Below are 16,858 nucleotides of genomic sequence, written 5' to 3' on the forward strand. Positions count from 1 at the left end.
ATTAGTATTTACGTTGATTTTAAGTCAAAATTATAAAATATACTTCTAAACTTTTACTTGGAATATGAAACCTATATAAAATTTAAAAAGTTATATAAATCTTTGAAAATAAACATTGGTGATATTCGATAGAATTCGATACTGATAAAGGTCATCTCTAAAAGGTCGATATGTTTGTTATTTGTATTTTCCTACAAATTTTCCTTAACATATTGTAAATACATAACCTATTAGTACATTTGTAAGGAAAAAAACATTGCTTATACCTCTTTTTAATTGTGGACTGCTTGAGATAAAGATGATTTTACTAAATTATTTGAAATTTAAATCTCTCTTATACTTTTGTCAGTATGAGATTGCCCTTTTACAAAATTCTTTGGGAGATAAGTTACGAGGCTTTTTGTATTTGTTAGTTCTGCTTTGTGAATACTTTATTTAGGCAGAATTCTTAAAATGGAATGATATTCAATTTACTTTGAACCTTCCGAAGCTTTTAGTAGAATAAGACGAAAATTTAATAACGGATATAAGTTAGCCTTCCAAATAAATTTGAGTTAAATTCTAAAGAATTAAGGATTCTTATGACAAGCTAAAAGTATTATATATAGAGTTGTCCTTATTTCTTTTTCATAAATTATGGCAATGCTTTTTTCCAGTGACGATTACATCTAAACGTTAAAATGTAGATATTTTTTAATAAATGTTCATTTATATGCATACGCTTTGGCAATTAATTTAATATGACAAATATAAAAAATACGGTCTAATATTATTGCTAAAAATTAAAAAAATTGTATGTTAACCCCGACCTCAGTATTAAACATTAATATAACTAATCAGCGCATTGAAAAAGTAAACAACCGCTATACATATATTATCTGTGCGAAAGAATGCTCGTTCTCATTTGAAAGGCGCTGCGTTATCACTCGTCCCCCGGCTGTGTCAGAGGTTATCATAGCCACGCATCCCCCCTTTATTCCATCCTGCATCGATGCAGTGGTCCGATAACTTCGCAGCACGCTAATTGTATACGAATAACACGGTTTTTTTATTTATTAATTGCGAGATACTATCTAGTGAGTGCAAAGTGTACTTCCATCTGATTATTATTGGTGGAAATGTTAAACTGGAGGGTTTCTTTGTGTGTAATTATTATAACAGGTATGTTGCGTCCTGCTTTTTTTTTGTAATTAATGACGTACTTAAACAAAATATTTTTTTGTTATCGATAAGATGTCTGTATCGATATTAAATTTAAGGAAACTATTTATCTTATGTTTTTATATAAATACTAAATTATTGCTTTTGATTATTATGATTATTTTTATAACACGAATTCTGTTATAGATTGTAGCTAATTAATGAATATAATAAAAACAATATATATATATATATATATATATGTATATATTATAATATATTTACTATATTTACGCAGTTTGACCCGTGTCGCATGACGTTATAGCTGATGCGGTATCATTAGCTATTGATAAACAATAACAAAGACGAATAACAGATGCACTGCCTCGGTGGCTTAGACCGGCTGGCGTCTTGATCTTAAGGTTATATAGAAATGATACGCAGCGCTTTGAAGAACGAACAATTTACATAGACAGTACCAAAAAAATATATAACATTTGCTTCACTTGTATGTTGTTTGCATGGAACCAAAGTCTTTAGCTCAGCCTCGCACTACTTCCAGCGAACCTATTTTTTTTTTAATTTTCCACATCTAACATTGACTGGTGACAGTGTAATGATTCGATTGAGTTATTCCGAATGCTCTCTCTTTGTCTTCTATATGGAAATTTAAATTCTTACTTTCTTAGAAATTAATTTCAAGCACTTAAAGTCTTTTGGGTACATTCAGATGATATTAATATTACAATGAAATTTTTATTATTCATTAAAATATACAAGTACATTCATGTTAAAAAGTGCTTATAAATTGATAAACTCCTTTTGAAATCTGTTAAAAATAGACCATAGAGACCTTCATTCACTCTTCATTTAGGAAAGCCATTTGAAATACCTTTATAGGTCATTAACGGTTGCTATCTGGGCCAATCTTTGTTGATACAGTTTGCAAACCTATTGAGACAGCATTCGTTATTACCTATAATTTATTTTAACTTGATAGGTTAAAAGAAGTTTGGAAATCTTTTAGGTAAGAATGAAATATAACATAGATATATTTTTAATATCATTATTAATAATATATGTGGATGTCAGCCATAAACCGTGGGAATCTAACGATACCGATTTCCCGAATTGAGTCAGCGAGGAAGCGATGCTGTTATTCATCATGAATGATTTTATATATTTATCGTAAGTCCATTAAAAAATCTATACAAATAACACAAAACATGCAAATTGATTTAAGGAGATTGTTTTGTATTTTTCCATCTTCTAGACGAGCATAAATATGGACTTGTACATACAATCATAATAACTTTACAATTGTTAATTAAACATTAATGCTATTAACTTGTTTTGTGACTGGAAGAGAGTATTGCAGTATTGCTGATTTCTAAACAATTCTAAGGGTCTAAGGACCCCGATGATAATATATTGATTGACAATACAGACACGCATTTCCTATACAACACACCATACTTTCATACAGTCTTCTCAAGCAAAGGCAAGGTTTCCTTTTTTACACGTAGCTCCAATCTTCAGCTACTGAAGGCTCGTCTATTTGAACCTCTAATCTAATACAATTTTAAGTCTTTCTTAAGCGCCCTTTAATTAAAATGATTCTTGGACGTAACTGAGCCCAATTTTAACGGTAGTTTTATAATGCACAGCAGGACTACCAGCATTAAATAACTTCACATTATAATTTCCTTCTTATTTAATTACACCATTATTTTTGTCTGATCTGTAAGTATAATTTGCCCACAGAGGAATACCTCCGGTCCTACCGTTATAACGTTTAATGAATACAAATTAAGAAGAATAAACAATTAATTAACTTTGTTTGTGAGTTAACAAATTTAGATAGTAATTCGGTGGGTAGTGAACCACAAACGTTATGTTTGCGAGCACTCAAGATTCATTCCATGTTGTTTGGTTAATTCTAAAAGACTTAACGAGTCTCACGAGACAGAGGTAAACCCAAAATGCGACATTAGGCTTGCAGCACTAGAAGAAAAAGTCTATGTTATCTTCATTTTAAACCATCTGCATTTGATCATTTCCTCTTCATTTGTTCCATACCATTCTCCATCCTACAGAGTTATATATATAAGTTTTGCCCATTTTGTTTGTTTTTAAAAACAACTGGATCATGTTCGATAAAGATTACGATTTTGGACGTAACTATGTATGTAATGGTGCCTTTTAGTTGTTGACTGTCAGCCCTTTATAACTCTGACAGCGTCTCCGTATTGTGAACAAGTGTTCAAACTGAGCCTAAAACAAAATGATACGAGATGATAATGACAATAAAAGAGGACATAATTTTTGCGAACGAGTTTCATTCGCATTGGCATCTCGTCTGCCCGTTATCACGGTTGCTGAAAAGTCACCGAAACGTCGTGGGTATGTAGTTTTTTACGAAAATAAAGCACGCATAGTATATCCGAAATGTACTAGTTTCATTTAAATGAATAAAACTCGCGAAAGTCTTCTATCTCATTGAATAAGTTTTATTTTATTGTATGATGTCTTACAGCCTGACCCTATCTTTATTGTTAAATTAAGTTTTCGATGGTCTGTCACTGATAAGGAAATAAAAATTTCATTTCTCTATGTAATATATAAGTTGGAAGTTCGGGACACATATTTTGTGCTAAAATTACATATATATATCTTATGTACGTCCATAGGTTAAAAATATAAATCAATATTAATAGGAAAATTACTTTAATATTATCATAGGCAACGAAAATCACATATAAATGTAGGTATATTCAACTAAAACAACGTTCTTATTTAATGATTGTTACAATTCACTGTCCATTCTTTGATATCCTTAGATAAGAATCCATTGTGATTATGTTCACAAATATTACGAATTGCGTTACAATTAAAAGTCGACCACAATCCACAATGTGTTAATAAGGAGGCGTGGTGTTATCACACTGTTTACAACAATAATTTTACGTTTTAATGAAGTGATGAGATCACAGGAAAACTATGAGAGAACAAACAATACTTGATAAAGCTATTGCGGGCGGATAAAGACGGAATACAGCTATGATTTAATATATTTATATGGAATAAATAAAATGAAGACGATTTTTAAAAGCTTCTAAATTAAATGATCAAATACTTTGGCAATAAGGATTTCTTGTAGGAAGTTACGGTATATAGTTTTTTATCTTTTTTATTTGAACCTGGCTGTAGCTGTTACCCCTCTTGGCTTTGTCATCGTCACCAGGAAGGTATTGTTTTTTTTTACCTCTCTAAAAACACTGACATGTAACACGCTATGAAATCTAAAACCCTTATATTTATACATTTGATATTTATGATTAATAAGCAATCATTGAACTAATAACGAAGATACCAACATCTCTTATATACCTTTAATTAGCAACACAATAGCTTGCATTCAGAAAAATATAAATGCTAAAGCTAAAGGTACAGATTCATAAAAAAAATATTTAGATTGTTTTAAGATTAATTCGATTCAATGATTTGATTGAATTTAATGTCGATAGCATTACACGAATCCCAAACCGCGAAGCTGCCGTTCCTGCGTCCGACACAGCTAGGGTCTGATGATGAGGGGCGAGGGTCGGGAGGTCCGCTGGGGCTGGTGCGAGTACCGGAGGGTCTGCCTCCACCACTGTGCGCTGGCCGCTGTGCCTCTCCACCAGCCGGGCCCGTCTGTGCCTTCGATGCCGCGGGCACAGCTCGAACATTCGCCACACTATGCGAGCTTGAGGCAGTCTCGTGTCACGAAAGTACTTGTATGTATTATAGTAAATTACACATCACCAAAATTCTATAGCACGTAACAAAAAAAAGTCATAACTGAGAAAATACGGGAATATTCTTAGTAATATATGTTTACAACACTTTATTTTACAAAAGATTGAGTTATCATTCTTAAACAACAACATGAACATGTTCACGTGTTCAATTAAAAGTAATACATAGCTTGTTTAATATTATTCTCTAGCACCCAATAAGTCTGAGAGGGACGTGATATTATTAAAGTTTGTCCTCATAAATTGAGAATTCAACTCAATATTACAGAAGCCAAGAAAAATATTGTTTTTAATCCCGCATCAGCTGGTTTATATTTTGGTATATTATTACGTCATTATGTAAAATATTTACATACGCTGAAACGGAATAATTGTAATGAAATTTATTGCTATACAAAACTTATCGATTTTATAAATAGAAATATTCTTGAAATAGCATGTGGCTGTAAATTATAAACAGTAATATATCAACGGTTTTATCAACCTTCCTTAAATCACTACGTATATATGGTAATGTATAATGAGATGTCTATTATTAGTACATGTGCTTAGTTTATTTTAAACTCAAGATAACAGTTAAATGTTAAGAAATTTAATTAATTAAATAATAATTTTTTTTACAGATTACGCGATCACCAGCCTCGGGGAGTGTTGAGAGAATATTATATTATAAAGTATAGTTTTAAAACTTAGCTTCTAATATCGATTTTGAATATGAAGATATTTGAATTTAATCAACCATTAATGTTACCGTTTAGTTAACTAATAAAGTCCGTTAATTAATTCAAAACTAAAGTTTTCTTACGATATTCATACTTTTAACAGAAATGATTCGAGTAATTTTATACGTGTGAAGGAGTTTTAATGGGGTTAAAGAAAATAAAAATGTTTAAAATCTCTTAATTGGTCGGTTCGATGTTTAGCTTTAAGAAAAACGTAGAATAAAATTAAATTAATACCTTTATTTATTGTACAAAGTACAAATTGTCTTTCTATTACACACAGATGTTGGCTTCTTAATAAAACCGAAGTATTTCTTTTTCCAATTATTTTGTTCCCTTCGAACACATAAAGAGGATGTTGTATTGTATACAAGGAAATAACAGTCAGTTCGTTAAAGTATTTATTATATTAGACAATGGAATATTTTGATTTATAATATGTATGAATTAAAATTTATTTAAATCAGTTTAAATTTGTTAAAAACAATTTTTTTATTTGTACAAAAAAATCCACAGTAATTTTAACGTATAAATGTTATAATTAATTATACAATATAATAATGTATGTTAGTATTTTGTGGAATATTTTTTTAAAATACCTATTAAGAGAGACGGATCGAGTCCGATCCGGCACACTGGCCTTTACTCAATTTGTGGAGAGCTGAAAAAGTAAAAATTCGTTGTTAGTATTGGAATAAAAAAACTTAAAAATAAACAAATATGTTAACAAAATTTTCATTTCCTGATATTTCCTAAGTTTCTGTCATTTTAGAAGAGAATCATTTGTTTTTCATTAAGCAAATTTTATCAAAAAAACTATGAGGTACAATGGCAGAGTATTTGTTTGCGTTGGAGGTTGTCTTGTAAAAACTCTTAAACAGAAAGAAACCATAAGAAATATTTGAATATCCAAATTAATGCTAATTAAATGACATTGATGACACTACGAGTGGCAAACTATGAAAAATGTATTCCCCCTCAGTTATTTGACGCGATGTGATCTCATTACTTATTTATTACAATGTAAACTAAATATATAATCCATGTCGGAATAATTAGTGAACTTCCGTTGAGTCACAGCGCTTTATACCTGGTTTTGCAACATGCACCAGTAATAATAAATAATAGTAGAGTAACGAGTGACTCATGCTTCGATCAAACAAAGCAATGTTCTTTTCACGATATTACGTCACGTCACACTCTGGCGGCCTTAAATACATAAACTATTATCCATAGCCCATAGTTACGTAAAAAAATATTGGTGTGCATTTATAAGTTACTTAACATGAAATCATTCAAAATTTGTTTAAATGGAACAAAATAAATGACTTCAATAATATGAGTGTTAACAAATATATCATTGAAATCATTTGTAAATAACGTAAAAATAAGAAATTAGCTTCCATATCAATGGAAGCAAAGAATTGAAATGAAATATTACAGTGAAAAATGTCTCTTAGTTGGTATTTCACAGAAAAGATCTTTCTTTATTGTTATATGTTTATCGAAATTTGTTTTTAGTTATATTTGCAAGTAACCAAAAAAAAAAATGGGATAAATAAATTTTGTGTAGACGAATGTAGTGGAATAATTAATTTAAATAACTATTTTTAAGTCACAAGCGACATTTTGTTGAGTGAACATAACGCGTAGAACACTTACTGTCATTATTCTCGCAGTTGTGATTGTTCATAACACATTCGTTGCCGAATGATTTGGATTTTTCGCCGGGTTTGCCGGCGCACACGGGATCGTACTTGACCGAGGAGCAATCTTGCAAACAGGCCTTCTTTCTAGCCGCTTCCGCCTTCAATTGCTTCAAGTCGGGCTTATCAGGCCGACAAGATACCGCTACCAACATCACAGCTGACAAAATATACAATTCAAAATTATATACACAGTAATCTAATAGCAATAATCAAAATATATTCTGATAGTGTAATACATAAATGTTAAGTTATCATTGAAGGATGTTAATCTATTTTACCCTGAACCTAGAACGTCTTGATTAAGACGTGGCGTAGGCGCGTACTCGTTACGTGCTTGCCTTTGACCTCCATTAAACTATTAGAATCATAAAACGTAAATCAGATAAACGCAGGAAGAAATAGCGTTTGGGTCTGTTGACTACCTTGTTATAGTTGCCTAACTTGTAGTACAGAGTAACTCCATTCTGACATTGAAACTACATACTTACAACATAAAATGTTTTATAATGGAAATGTTTTTTTAATATTGGTAACTAGCTCCTACCGAATGGGTTACTTCCGTACTGAGTCTCCTTTGAGATAATCCGTCATCCTTATAAGATTTTATTCAATTTCTCCGAGTTCCCAGCATCAGATTTTTGGTTGGTGACGATGGGTTTATCTCAGGGCAATGCCCTTTCAAAAAAAAATCTATTATCGTAGAAGTTATAGCGTAACCAACATGGAGTTGAATTGAAAATTTTGTCCTTTTTTTTAAAGTAGAATAAATTAATTCTAATGAGATTAACAACTTGCGAGTGAAGTTACGTCAAAATAGCTCCAGCCGTTCAGATTCAGACTTTAGCCAGAACAAACACACGTACGTGTCGTGTATACTTTCATATGCAATGGTGAAAAGCTGTTAATTTGAAATAACAGAAAGACATTTCAAACTTATTTATAATAATACCTAAGTAGACATGAAAGTGTTTGTACATCGGAAGAAATAAGAATAGTTTTAAAAGTAATTTTCTAAAAAAATCAATATGATTGTATAAAAAAATAAAAATTTCAAACATAAATATATACATTTTTTTCCGAGTTGTCGTTGAAAATTTTATTCAACTAATAGCCTTCTGATCGGAGATATTTATAAATAAAACATTTTATCAATTAGACAATTATTTCCAATACACGCTTCTAAAGCAACATCTTCAACTACCTTCAATACCATCATCAACTGAAACCGCCAAGCAACAACCACACAATTTATAATTCAGTAAAGACTAATATAATTCAGAAAACAACGCGTTTAAAAAAATAAAGTGTATTTTAATTTTCTGTCTTATATTTTTTTTAATTCAAAATCAAACTGCAAAATTTTCGTAAAATAATAAACTTACCAAAAACAATCAAAGTGGCAGCTTTCATCTTGATAACAAACAGGTTTACTTCTCTCGTTGATTGTCCACTCACTACTGGCTATAACCCAAAGGGGACCTGTTACTTTTTATACCTTGAGACTGAGCCACACACACAACCTGCACGAAGTGTGATGAATATACAAGAACGATGTACATTACTGATTTTTTATTTATATTAAAAAAAATGTATCACATCTATCGTAAAAACAGAGCAGTGGTCAGTCAACATATTTCTGTTTCCCGCCCATACCTTGCATTATGTTTCTTTATCTAGAGGTCAGATACCGGGTTGAGCTAGAATATTCTGCGCAGAAGAGCACAGTGATGAGATTAATTTATTTATTGAAGCTAATGACAGAGTGATAATTTGATTTATTTGTTTTGTCTGTTCACTCCCACTTTGAGTTTTTTATTATTTATTTGATGCGATTTCTCAATAAAGGATAAGTCAAGAAAGTCTAGCTGTTTTTGTATTATTAATCCCATTTTTAAGAATTTTCTATGAAAATTTACTTTTAAGTTAAATCAGTTTTTAATAGTTTACATTGGATAGTGCAAAATGTTATACGCTTGCTAAGGATTAATAAAAATACAAAATTGTTAGAATGAGTAAATAATCGTAAAGGACGTGTAATAAGGAAAACATAATATTATTCTAATTTAAAAGGCTTTATATAAAGAAGCTTCCACTCTTGAAACCTGAACTTTTCCCTAGCCAGGGAAGAGCCCGATATTTATTGGATGAATAGATGGCGCTGTCCAAAAATAATGTCAATCTGCGTGTTGCCATCTGTCGCGAAGTAGCAGAATAAAAAGGAGAAACAAACTGAATCAACCAATAGGTGGCGTTATATACAATACAAGAATCTCCCCGAAACACTGTCATATGTAATCAGGTATGGTGACACTTTAATTTTTTATCTAATATAAAAACATATTTTCCAATCGTTAAAACTAAACATACATATTAATCTCAATACATATTTTTTCATCTAATTCTTACCCCTTTAACTATGAATGTTATCTTGGACAAACTTTTTAAGTTTCTTTTCGGTAAAAGATTTAATATTTTATATAAAGTCACTCAAATAAAAAACCTTTAAAATCATGTAAGTTATGAAAAAAAAACAGCGATAATATAAACATCTTTTTTTATTCCAACTTATAACCATACATAATATACACAGTACAAAAAAAAATTTGTTTTCGCCTAGTACAGCAAACGGACAAATTAAAATTGTCACATCTCGTTTAACTATTCACTTTATAACATACCAACTAAATAGAGAAATCTAATATAGGAGAAACTTATCTACACGCCGTGTTTAATGTACAATGCTTCGAGCGAATACGTTTTTAATTCGATACAATAACTTAAAAATACAGACTCCTTAATATGTACTCGATGGAATTCGAATTAAAAAATTTACACGTTACATACACATATCACTATAACTACAAATAAGCTTGTTTATGAAGAGTGAACGTTTATTTGTATTTCGAATAAGGAACATAAAACATATCCACACCTCGACGATATCACCATATTCAGACTAATTTACATTGCACACGGCCCGACGCGACTCGCGCCGGACAAGATCACATAGCGAGTACATTTACACACACAACCGGCCGATCCAATTCACGCGACAACATCTTAAACACGAACAGCGCACAGCGCGTGTCACACTCCGTCCCAAGCTTACGTTAAATGCGAAACTTAGCGATTAATTACGTTCGAAGTTGAGATCAATGCGAGGAGCGTCTCAGTCGGCGTCCGCGAGGGCGTCCTCCAAGCAGCAGAGCGAGTCCTTGACCGCGTGGTACACGATGTTCTTGATCTGCAGCTTGTCTTCCTTGTTGGCGTGCTGGCGGGACAGGCGCCGGAACTGCTGCGCCAGCTCGAAGCAGCGCGACACGTTCTCCGGGGACACGAAGTCCTCGGCCACCTTGATACAGTCCAGCAGGTTGCGGACCTGGTGAGGAGCTCCGGCGGGGACGAACACCGCGTCCCCCGGGCATTGCAGTATCGCGTATCCCTCCACGCCGTACTCGCGGTACAGTCGCTCGCGCAGCGCCGCGTCCAAGTACCACGTCTGGTCGTGTACGGGATCGTGCTGCGCTCGCGGCCGTGCACCTCGTTCCAGCTCCGCCCTCACCAGCAAGTCGCGGATCTTGTCAGCGTCGCGTGCTGCGTATATATGCCACAAGGCGGCCGGCGGTCGCACTCGCGCCCGTCTCCGCGCCAGTACATCGACCCCGGCGTCTTCGGCCGCCCGCGCCGCTTCCCGCGCTCGCTCGGGAGCGTCGGCCGGCGCACTCGCGTGCACCATCACGTTCACCGCGTCACTCACATCCAGATGGAGGTTGGTGGTCCCGCCCGCGCCGCCGTAGGCCGTGTACATCTTAGGTCCGAGGTCTGGTCGAACGAAACACTCGGGCAGTCGGGCCGCCAAGTTCAGTCTTCCGTTGCGCGAGGTGTACTCCGCCAAGGGGAGCGCACGCATGAGATCGTCGAACCTCGCCGGCATCAACTCTGCGAAGTCCTCGCCCGGCGGCCAGTCTTTGAGTTTCAGCACCATGGGCGCGCCTCTCTCGTCTCTTAACCTCTTAGCCGCCAGTTCGAATCCGTCCCAAAACTTCCTCGCCGGTTGGTTGGGCACGACGAGACCGGACGCGCAGTTCACGAGGTCGACCCTGGTGTCGCCGAAGTCCCGCGAGAAACTTTCCGGACTCCAGAGATCTTTATCCAGGATGCTCGATACGTCCGACACTAGAACCGGTTGGCCACGCTTCCACTGATCCTGGAACAAATCAACATGGCCTTTAGTAAAACTATCCAACTAGACTTACATTAATGATTATAATCAAACTTATGGTGTGCTTCTAAATCAAACCTATCATTTACCTGGAAAGGTTTATAGTTCCCGGGATGCATGGGGTCCGTTAAATGCAACAGTTTTCCGTCGCAGAGCCACGCGTGGGGTACATCAGGGTACAGTATTTTCGATTCGGTCAACGTCATAATTCGTATCGGTACTTCTTCTCTCCCGCGGGCGCTTCTGTCGTATCTCTTCACCACGTTGGACAGAGCGAACGGTTTCCCGTCACCTCCGTCATCCTTCTTCTCGTCGACAACACTGGATATCACATCATCTAGCAAGTCGCTCTTGTTTTTCTTCTGTTTCTTCTTTGGTTGGACCTCTCCTTCTGGGGCTGGTCGTATCAGGAGCTCCCGTAGTGTGGAGAAGTTCCCGCCTTCCTCGGAGTCCGAGGAGCTGGTGTCGGACTTCTCGTCTTTAGTTTCATTCTTCATCGGTATGTCTGTGAACCAGCTGACCCCCGAGGAGCTCGTCTTCCCGTTCTCCGACTTCACCGGTGACGAACCGTTCGTTGAAGCGTTTTCTTCCTTGACGTCTTCCTTTTTGACGTTCTGTCGATAGAAGAGAAATGTTAGCAATGTAACATGCTATGAAATTTCTATGAAATAAGTCTAAAATTTTAAAGGGACGTGGAAGTAAAAAGTAGCGTAACATTAAGATTTTTTGGCATAAATACACCAAGTCTCGAAAATCTATCGTATATTAGGTATTGAGATCTCTTAAATAAATTTATTTATGTTCCGTAGCACGTTAACCAGCAGTCTAGTACCTTATATTATATGCCTCACCTTATTCAAAGCGGCTTGTAGCAGCGCGCGGGCTGTGTTTTTGACGGCGGGGTCCACATCGCTGTGGTCCCCACAGGCGCATGGCATCGCGAAGGCTGCTCGAGCACGGTGCGCTCTAGACGCCGCCGCCGCTAACGCCCCGCCCGCGGCGATCTGGGTCAACAGTAACCGCCGCGCTGGGTGAGCTCCACCCGACGTACACGTCAACCATCTGCGGGAAATCATACACGTGATACGTTTGCGATACGCCCTATTCATAAGTCCGACCACCAGCCAGTACACAGAGATCTCGTGTTCATAAAAGCGCTTGATATAAAAATTAAAAAGTATGTGTAATGTAATATTTATGTAAAATCTATTAAGTCTACTTTAGAGTGAGACCAAAAAACCAAACATTGGAAAAGTCTGAGACTTGAGTCCCAATGACATTATACAGATCATCCACAGGCGTCCACTCACCCGAAAGAATCTCTTTCTCCATTGGCGGTGGTGTTTGAGGAACTGTTCGCTGTTTCCGAAGGTGAACTGCCCGCCTCGCCCGATGTCCGCGACTGTGATATAATTAAACAACTATTACTATTAATTCTATTAACGCGGATAAAAACATCTAATAAAAATTTTTTCTTCCTCAACTTCAAGCTATCATTAGAAAACAACGAAAATAAATTCGTACTGAACATTTAAAGCAGACATTATGTTCCTATTATTAACGACGTAACGCTTTACTGATTGACTTCATACACACAGCTGCTACTAATCTTTCCTATGAGTTTGTACACAGAGGAATTAGTATAGTGACTTACAGAGTATATAGGATGAAGATTGTACTTTAATTCGCTAGCCCTCACCTTGTAACAGTCGAGGCAGACGACGAAGCCGCACTTGCCGCAGGTCCAATGGAAATTGAATAGAGTCGTCTCACAAACATCGCACATCTCCCTGACGCCCTGTACTACGCGTTTCCACGCTATCGTCTTGTCTGTAACAAACACGTAATATGTTAACATTATTTGTACATGTTATTTTATTTGATTGTATTCTATGTTCGCGTTATTGCTTCGTTCAGTGCGCTGTCTCCGGGGTGAATGCGTTTGTTCGTATCTTGACTCGAGAACCACTTAGTTACGTTTTGCGATATCCTTATAATAATTGCCTCGTTTAACAAATATTGATTTTTTTTTATTAACCTGTTCATACAAGTCTCACCTTCATTCAAATGATGTGACTCAGCCTCCTTCTCCTGTTGTAATAGTTCACAGAACTGATCACCGATCTCTCGTAACAAGAAGCAGCTCATTTCGATGTCCAAGTGAGCTGCTCCGGCCGACGATGACAACCAGAGCTTTTTGTCCTCCTGTTGACGAATATTGCGGTTAGAACTCGTAATTTTATTTTTACTTTTATTTTAACGTACAAAAAATTTTAGAAAGTATAGTATATATTGACCTCTTCAGCGTCCTTATAAGGATCGGAGAAGCCAGCGATGGCCAGCTGTCTGTTTTTAGCGAACTTGAGTCTCCTGAAAGCGTAGAACCTGCAGAATATATTCGGCATGTCTTTATCCCTCTGCGCCGGGGACCAGCGACATTCGCGACACTTGGCCAGTCGCGGGGCTACCTCGAAGCATGGTCCGTTCTGTAGGAACGAGTCCGGTGACAGCTTGGCCCTGGCGGCGGATGGCGTGCGGCGGGGATGCTCGTCTCTCCTCCTGCCCCCGCCACCCCGCCCGCCCCCGCCACCCCTCGCCCGTCTCCCTCTCGCCCGCCCTCCTCCGCGTTTGCTGGACGTACTGCCGCTGCCACTGCCGCTTCCTCCAGAGTCGGAGTCTTTATCGTCACTCTCCTTATCGCTCTCACTTCCACTCTCCGAGGCCTTCTTCTTCTTGGGTTCGTCGCTGGCTTTCTTCACGGTTCCCTTTTTTCTCTTGGCCTTTGGTGGTTTTCGTTTGGGCGGGGAGGTGGATTCCCTCTCGGAGCTCGAGCTGTCTTCCTCGGCGTCGTCGAGGCGTCCGTTCACTTCCTTGGGTTTCCTCGGCTTCGAAGTTTTCCTCGCTCCCCGTTGGATCGACTTGGCAGCGACCGGTACTACGATGTTCGACCCGGAGTCATCTGGTTCTGACACTCGTGTGATCGTCATGGGTAAGGTAATGCAGGTCCCTCCGCCGCCGGAACAGTCTCCTTCGCCGATGGGCGCCGTCTCGTGCCTCTGAAGCCAGGCCTTCTTACCGAGATGTCTGACGGGCGCAGACCCGTCTCTGGGACTAGGAGAAGCGACCTTAGCGGGCGTGTCTCCGTCAGTGACCGTCGTGGTGGGTGGCGTGGTGGGCGGCGCGGGCAGTGCTGGCGGTGTGGACGTGGTCGGCGGCGGACACCTGGCGGGCGATGACACTAATGGCGGTGATGACGCGGCAGGTACAGGAGTAGCGGGCGCCGGACTCGTCACCGGCGTTATCTGAGGAGCTGGAGACGCGCCGGCGGCTTTCTCGGGCGTCTCCACACTTCCGTCCGCAGACGGCACTCTGACGTCACAAGGTGGCCCCGGTGCCTGTGGGGCTGGTTCAGAGCCTAGAGGCGTTCGTCCCACACTCGCCGCCGCCGCTATCAAAGGTTCCGGCGCTGGGCTATCTAACCGCCGTCTCTTAGCCTCCGTCGCATGTGCCGGATCGAACGGACTTCGTCTTCTCGGAGATAGTCGATCGGGATCCTCTCGCGCTACTCCCAGGTCAAGTGGTTGTGTCTGACATGGAGAGGTCGAGTTCGCATGGTCCCCGGCCGGCCTCAGTGGCGGTCGTGGCTCGGGCGTACGTGAATGAGCAACAGGAGGAGGTCGCGTCCGCAGCGACGGTGAGTACGCTGACGGTGGAGGGTACGGTATTGGGGGAGGATCTACTTTTGATAGCTGCATAGGAGGTTCCACCGCGACCGTGTAATGAGCAGCGGGTCCGGGGGAATTGCTGCTCGGTTTGCCGTAAATGTGAGGTGGAGCGGGACTCGATACTTTCGGTTTGACTGGTGGCGCTTGGTAATACGCGGCGGGTGAACGTTGCGGCGCAGGCTGGTACAGTCTTCTGCTCTTGTCCTGTGCCGGAAGTGCCGCGTGTGGCGTCGTCTGTAACGCGGGATGTGGGTGAGGCGGCGCGTGTGGTGATAGGCCGGTCCTGTACGGCCGCGAGGGCAGGTAGTGCGTCGTCGGCTCGCTTCTCGGCTTGCTCGGATACGGATGCTTCTGTTCCAAATGTATTTGTTTGGCATCGTGTTTGACTATCACAGAATTTTTTTCGGGAACTAAAGGTGGTGGTGCAGGCAGATGCTGTTCTTTGATCTTATCGTATCTATACGGGGGATAGTTGTACGGAGCGAAGTTCGGTTCGCCCTTGGGTAGTACGGGATGGGATGATTTATCGGATTTGGCGAGAGAATGGCGCGGCGCGTGCTGCGAATGCGGCGCGTGCTGTGAGTGCTGCTGGTGCTGGTAGTCCGGCTGCGGCAGTCGGTCAGACGGATGCGTGGGCGGCGAGTAGTACGCGCGCTCGTTCCTTAATCGATCGTGTTCTGCCGCGGCCGCTCGGTTCGGTGCTAAGCTATTCAGTAACGACCAAGACATACTGCGTTCCCGCTGCAATAAAATAACTCATTTAGAAATTTCACTAAAACATTATATACATTGTTAAAAAAAAATAGTTTGTGTCATTGCATCTATAACATTAAGAAATGGTCACATACCTTTTGATTGGCTAGTCTGAGAGATTCTTCAAAATGCCTTGATACCAGTTTTGAAGCAGCATTTTCTTGATCCCTCCTTCCTTCTCTTCCCTCTCTTGCTTTTCTCTCTCTCGCTCTCGTTCCCTTTCTTTTTCTTTCTGTTGCTTTTCCAGCATCTCCCGTTGCTCCTGTTCCCTCCGATCTCTAAAGAGAATATGATCATTTTATGAAAAAGAAAGCAAAAATACAATTACATCATGAGTGAAGCTATAATAAAAGATTTTTTCATAATAGCAGCGAACCACTAATGTAATTTGGATCAAAGGTTTTTCTTTTTTCATTGTTGTAGTAATGACAAATGACGAAAGGACTTAATAGAGAAAACCTTTTTCCTACTTCCCAAAACGACTGTTGTTATTGTAAAGAAAGTGGGTCAAGACGCTTTATATTTAAATACTGATTAAATAAAAGAAATGAACTATGAAACAAATTGAGACAAAATATTTTCCTCTATGAAGTATAAAAGATAATTTACATATAATCCTTTCTTTTAGGTAATAATCTCGATATAAATACCGTTTCTGTAACGAAAGTAAATAAATTTAATGGAAATAGTAATTTTTTTAATCTTGACACTTTCAAACCAAATTGACGTTTACGTCAATTCTGAGTTTGAATTATGGCCTTTTAAGCCGAACGGTATTTCGTATTTA

The 16,858-nt window shown here is 38.6% G+C and overlaps 3 protein-coding genes across 3 annotated transcripts in view; 1 reads left to right on the forward strand and 2 right to left on the reverse strand.

The window, feature by feature from the left end:
* The first annotated feature begins 973 nt into the window (after positions 1-973).
* Positions 974-6,394, forward strand: LOC116769668 (uncharacterized). The gene is made up of 3 exons (XM_032660825.2): positions 974-1,161; positions 4,668-4,919; positions 5,564-6,394. Exons 1-3 carry the CDS (start codon positions 1,119-1,121, stop codon positions 5,593-5,595), a joined length of 327 nt encoding a protein of 108 aa, XP_032516716.1. The 5' UTR covers positions 974-1,118; the 3' UTR covers positions 5,596-6,394.
* Positions 6,050-8,910, reverse strand: LOC116769671 (vasotab-like). Its single transcript, XM_032660829.2, has 3 exons — positions 8,754-8,910; positions 7,325-7,528; positions 6,050-6,323 (listed from the first exon to the last, which is right to left on the reverse strand). The coding sequence occupies exons 1-3, from the start codon at positions 8,779-8,781 to the stop codon at positions 6,265-6,267; spliced, it is 291 nt and encodes a 96-aa protein (XP_032516720.1). The 5' UTR covers positions 8,782-8,910; the 3' UTR covers positions 6,050-6,264.
* Positions 8,911-9,908: 998 nt separating this feature from the next.
* LOC116769810 (lysine-specific demethylase 3A) overlaps positions 9,909-16,858 on the reverse strand; it is a 99,182-nt gene continuing 92,232 nt past the window's right edge. Inside the window, 9 exon segments of the mRNA XM_032660999.2 lie at positions 9,909-11,578; positions 11,683-12,207; positions 12,445-12,655; positions 12,904-12,995; positions 13,293-13,423; positions 13,651-13,798; positions 13,891-16,059; positions 16,167-16,246; positions 16,249-16,349. Of these exon segments, the coding sequence (XP_032516890.2) occupies positions 10,541-11,578; positions 11,683-12,207; positions 12,445-12,655; positions 12,904-12,995; positions 13,293-13,423; positions 13,651-13,798; positions 13,891-16,059; positions 16,167-16,246; positions 16,249-16,349 (4,495 nt within the window). The 3' untranslated portion in view covers positions 9,909-10,540.

This window comes from Danaus plexippus, chromosome 14, assembly GCF_018135715.1.
Source record: "Danaus plexippus chromosome 14, MEX_DaPlex, whole genome shotgun sequence".
NCBI lineage: Eukaryota > Metazoa > Arthropoda > Insecta > Lepidoptera > Nymphalidae > Danaus > Danaus plexippus.

Bases quoted from the DNA above. Each gene is read 5' to 3' on its own strand.
- LOC116769668 (XM_032660825.2), top strand. From the start codon at position 1,119: ATGTTAAACTGGAGGGTTTCTTTGTGTGTAATTATTATAACAG. The intron at 1,162-4,667 runs GTATGTTGCGTC...TAATGTCGATAG, and splicing joins GTGTGTAATTATTATAACAG to CATTACACGAATCCCAAACC. The intron at 4,920-5,563 runs GTATGTATTATA...TTTTTTTTACAG, and splicing joins CTCGTGTCACGAAAGTACTT to ATTACGCGATCACCAGCCTC.
- LOC116769671 (XM_032660829.2), bottom strand. From the start codon at position 8,781: ATGAAAGCTGCCACTTTGATTGTTTTTG. The intron at 7,529-8,753 runs GTAAGTTTATTA...ATATTTTGTCAG, and splicing joins TGCCACTTTGATTGTTTTTG to CTGTGATGTTGGTAGCGGTA. The intron at 6,324-7,324 runs GTAAGTGTTCTA...TTACTTTTTCAG, and splicing joins CAACTGCGAGAATAATGACA to CTCTCCACAAATTGAGTAAA.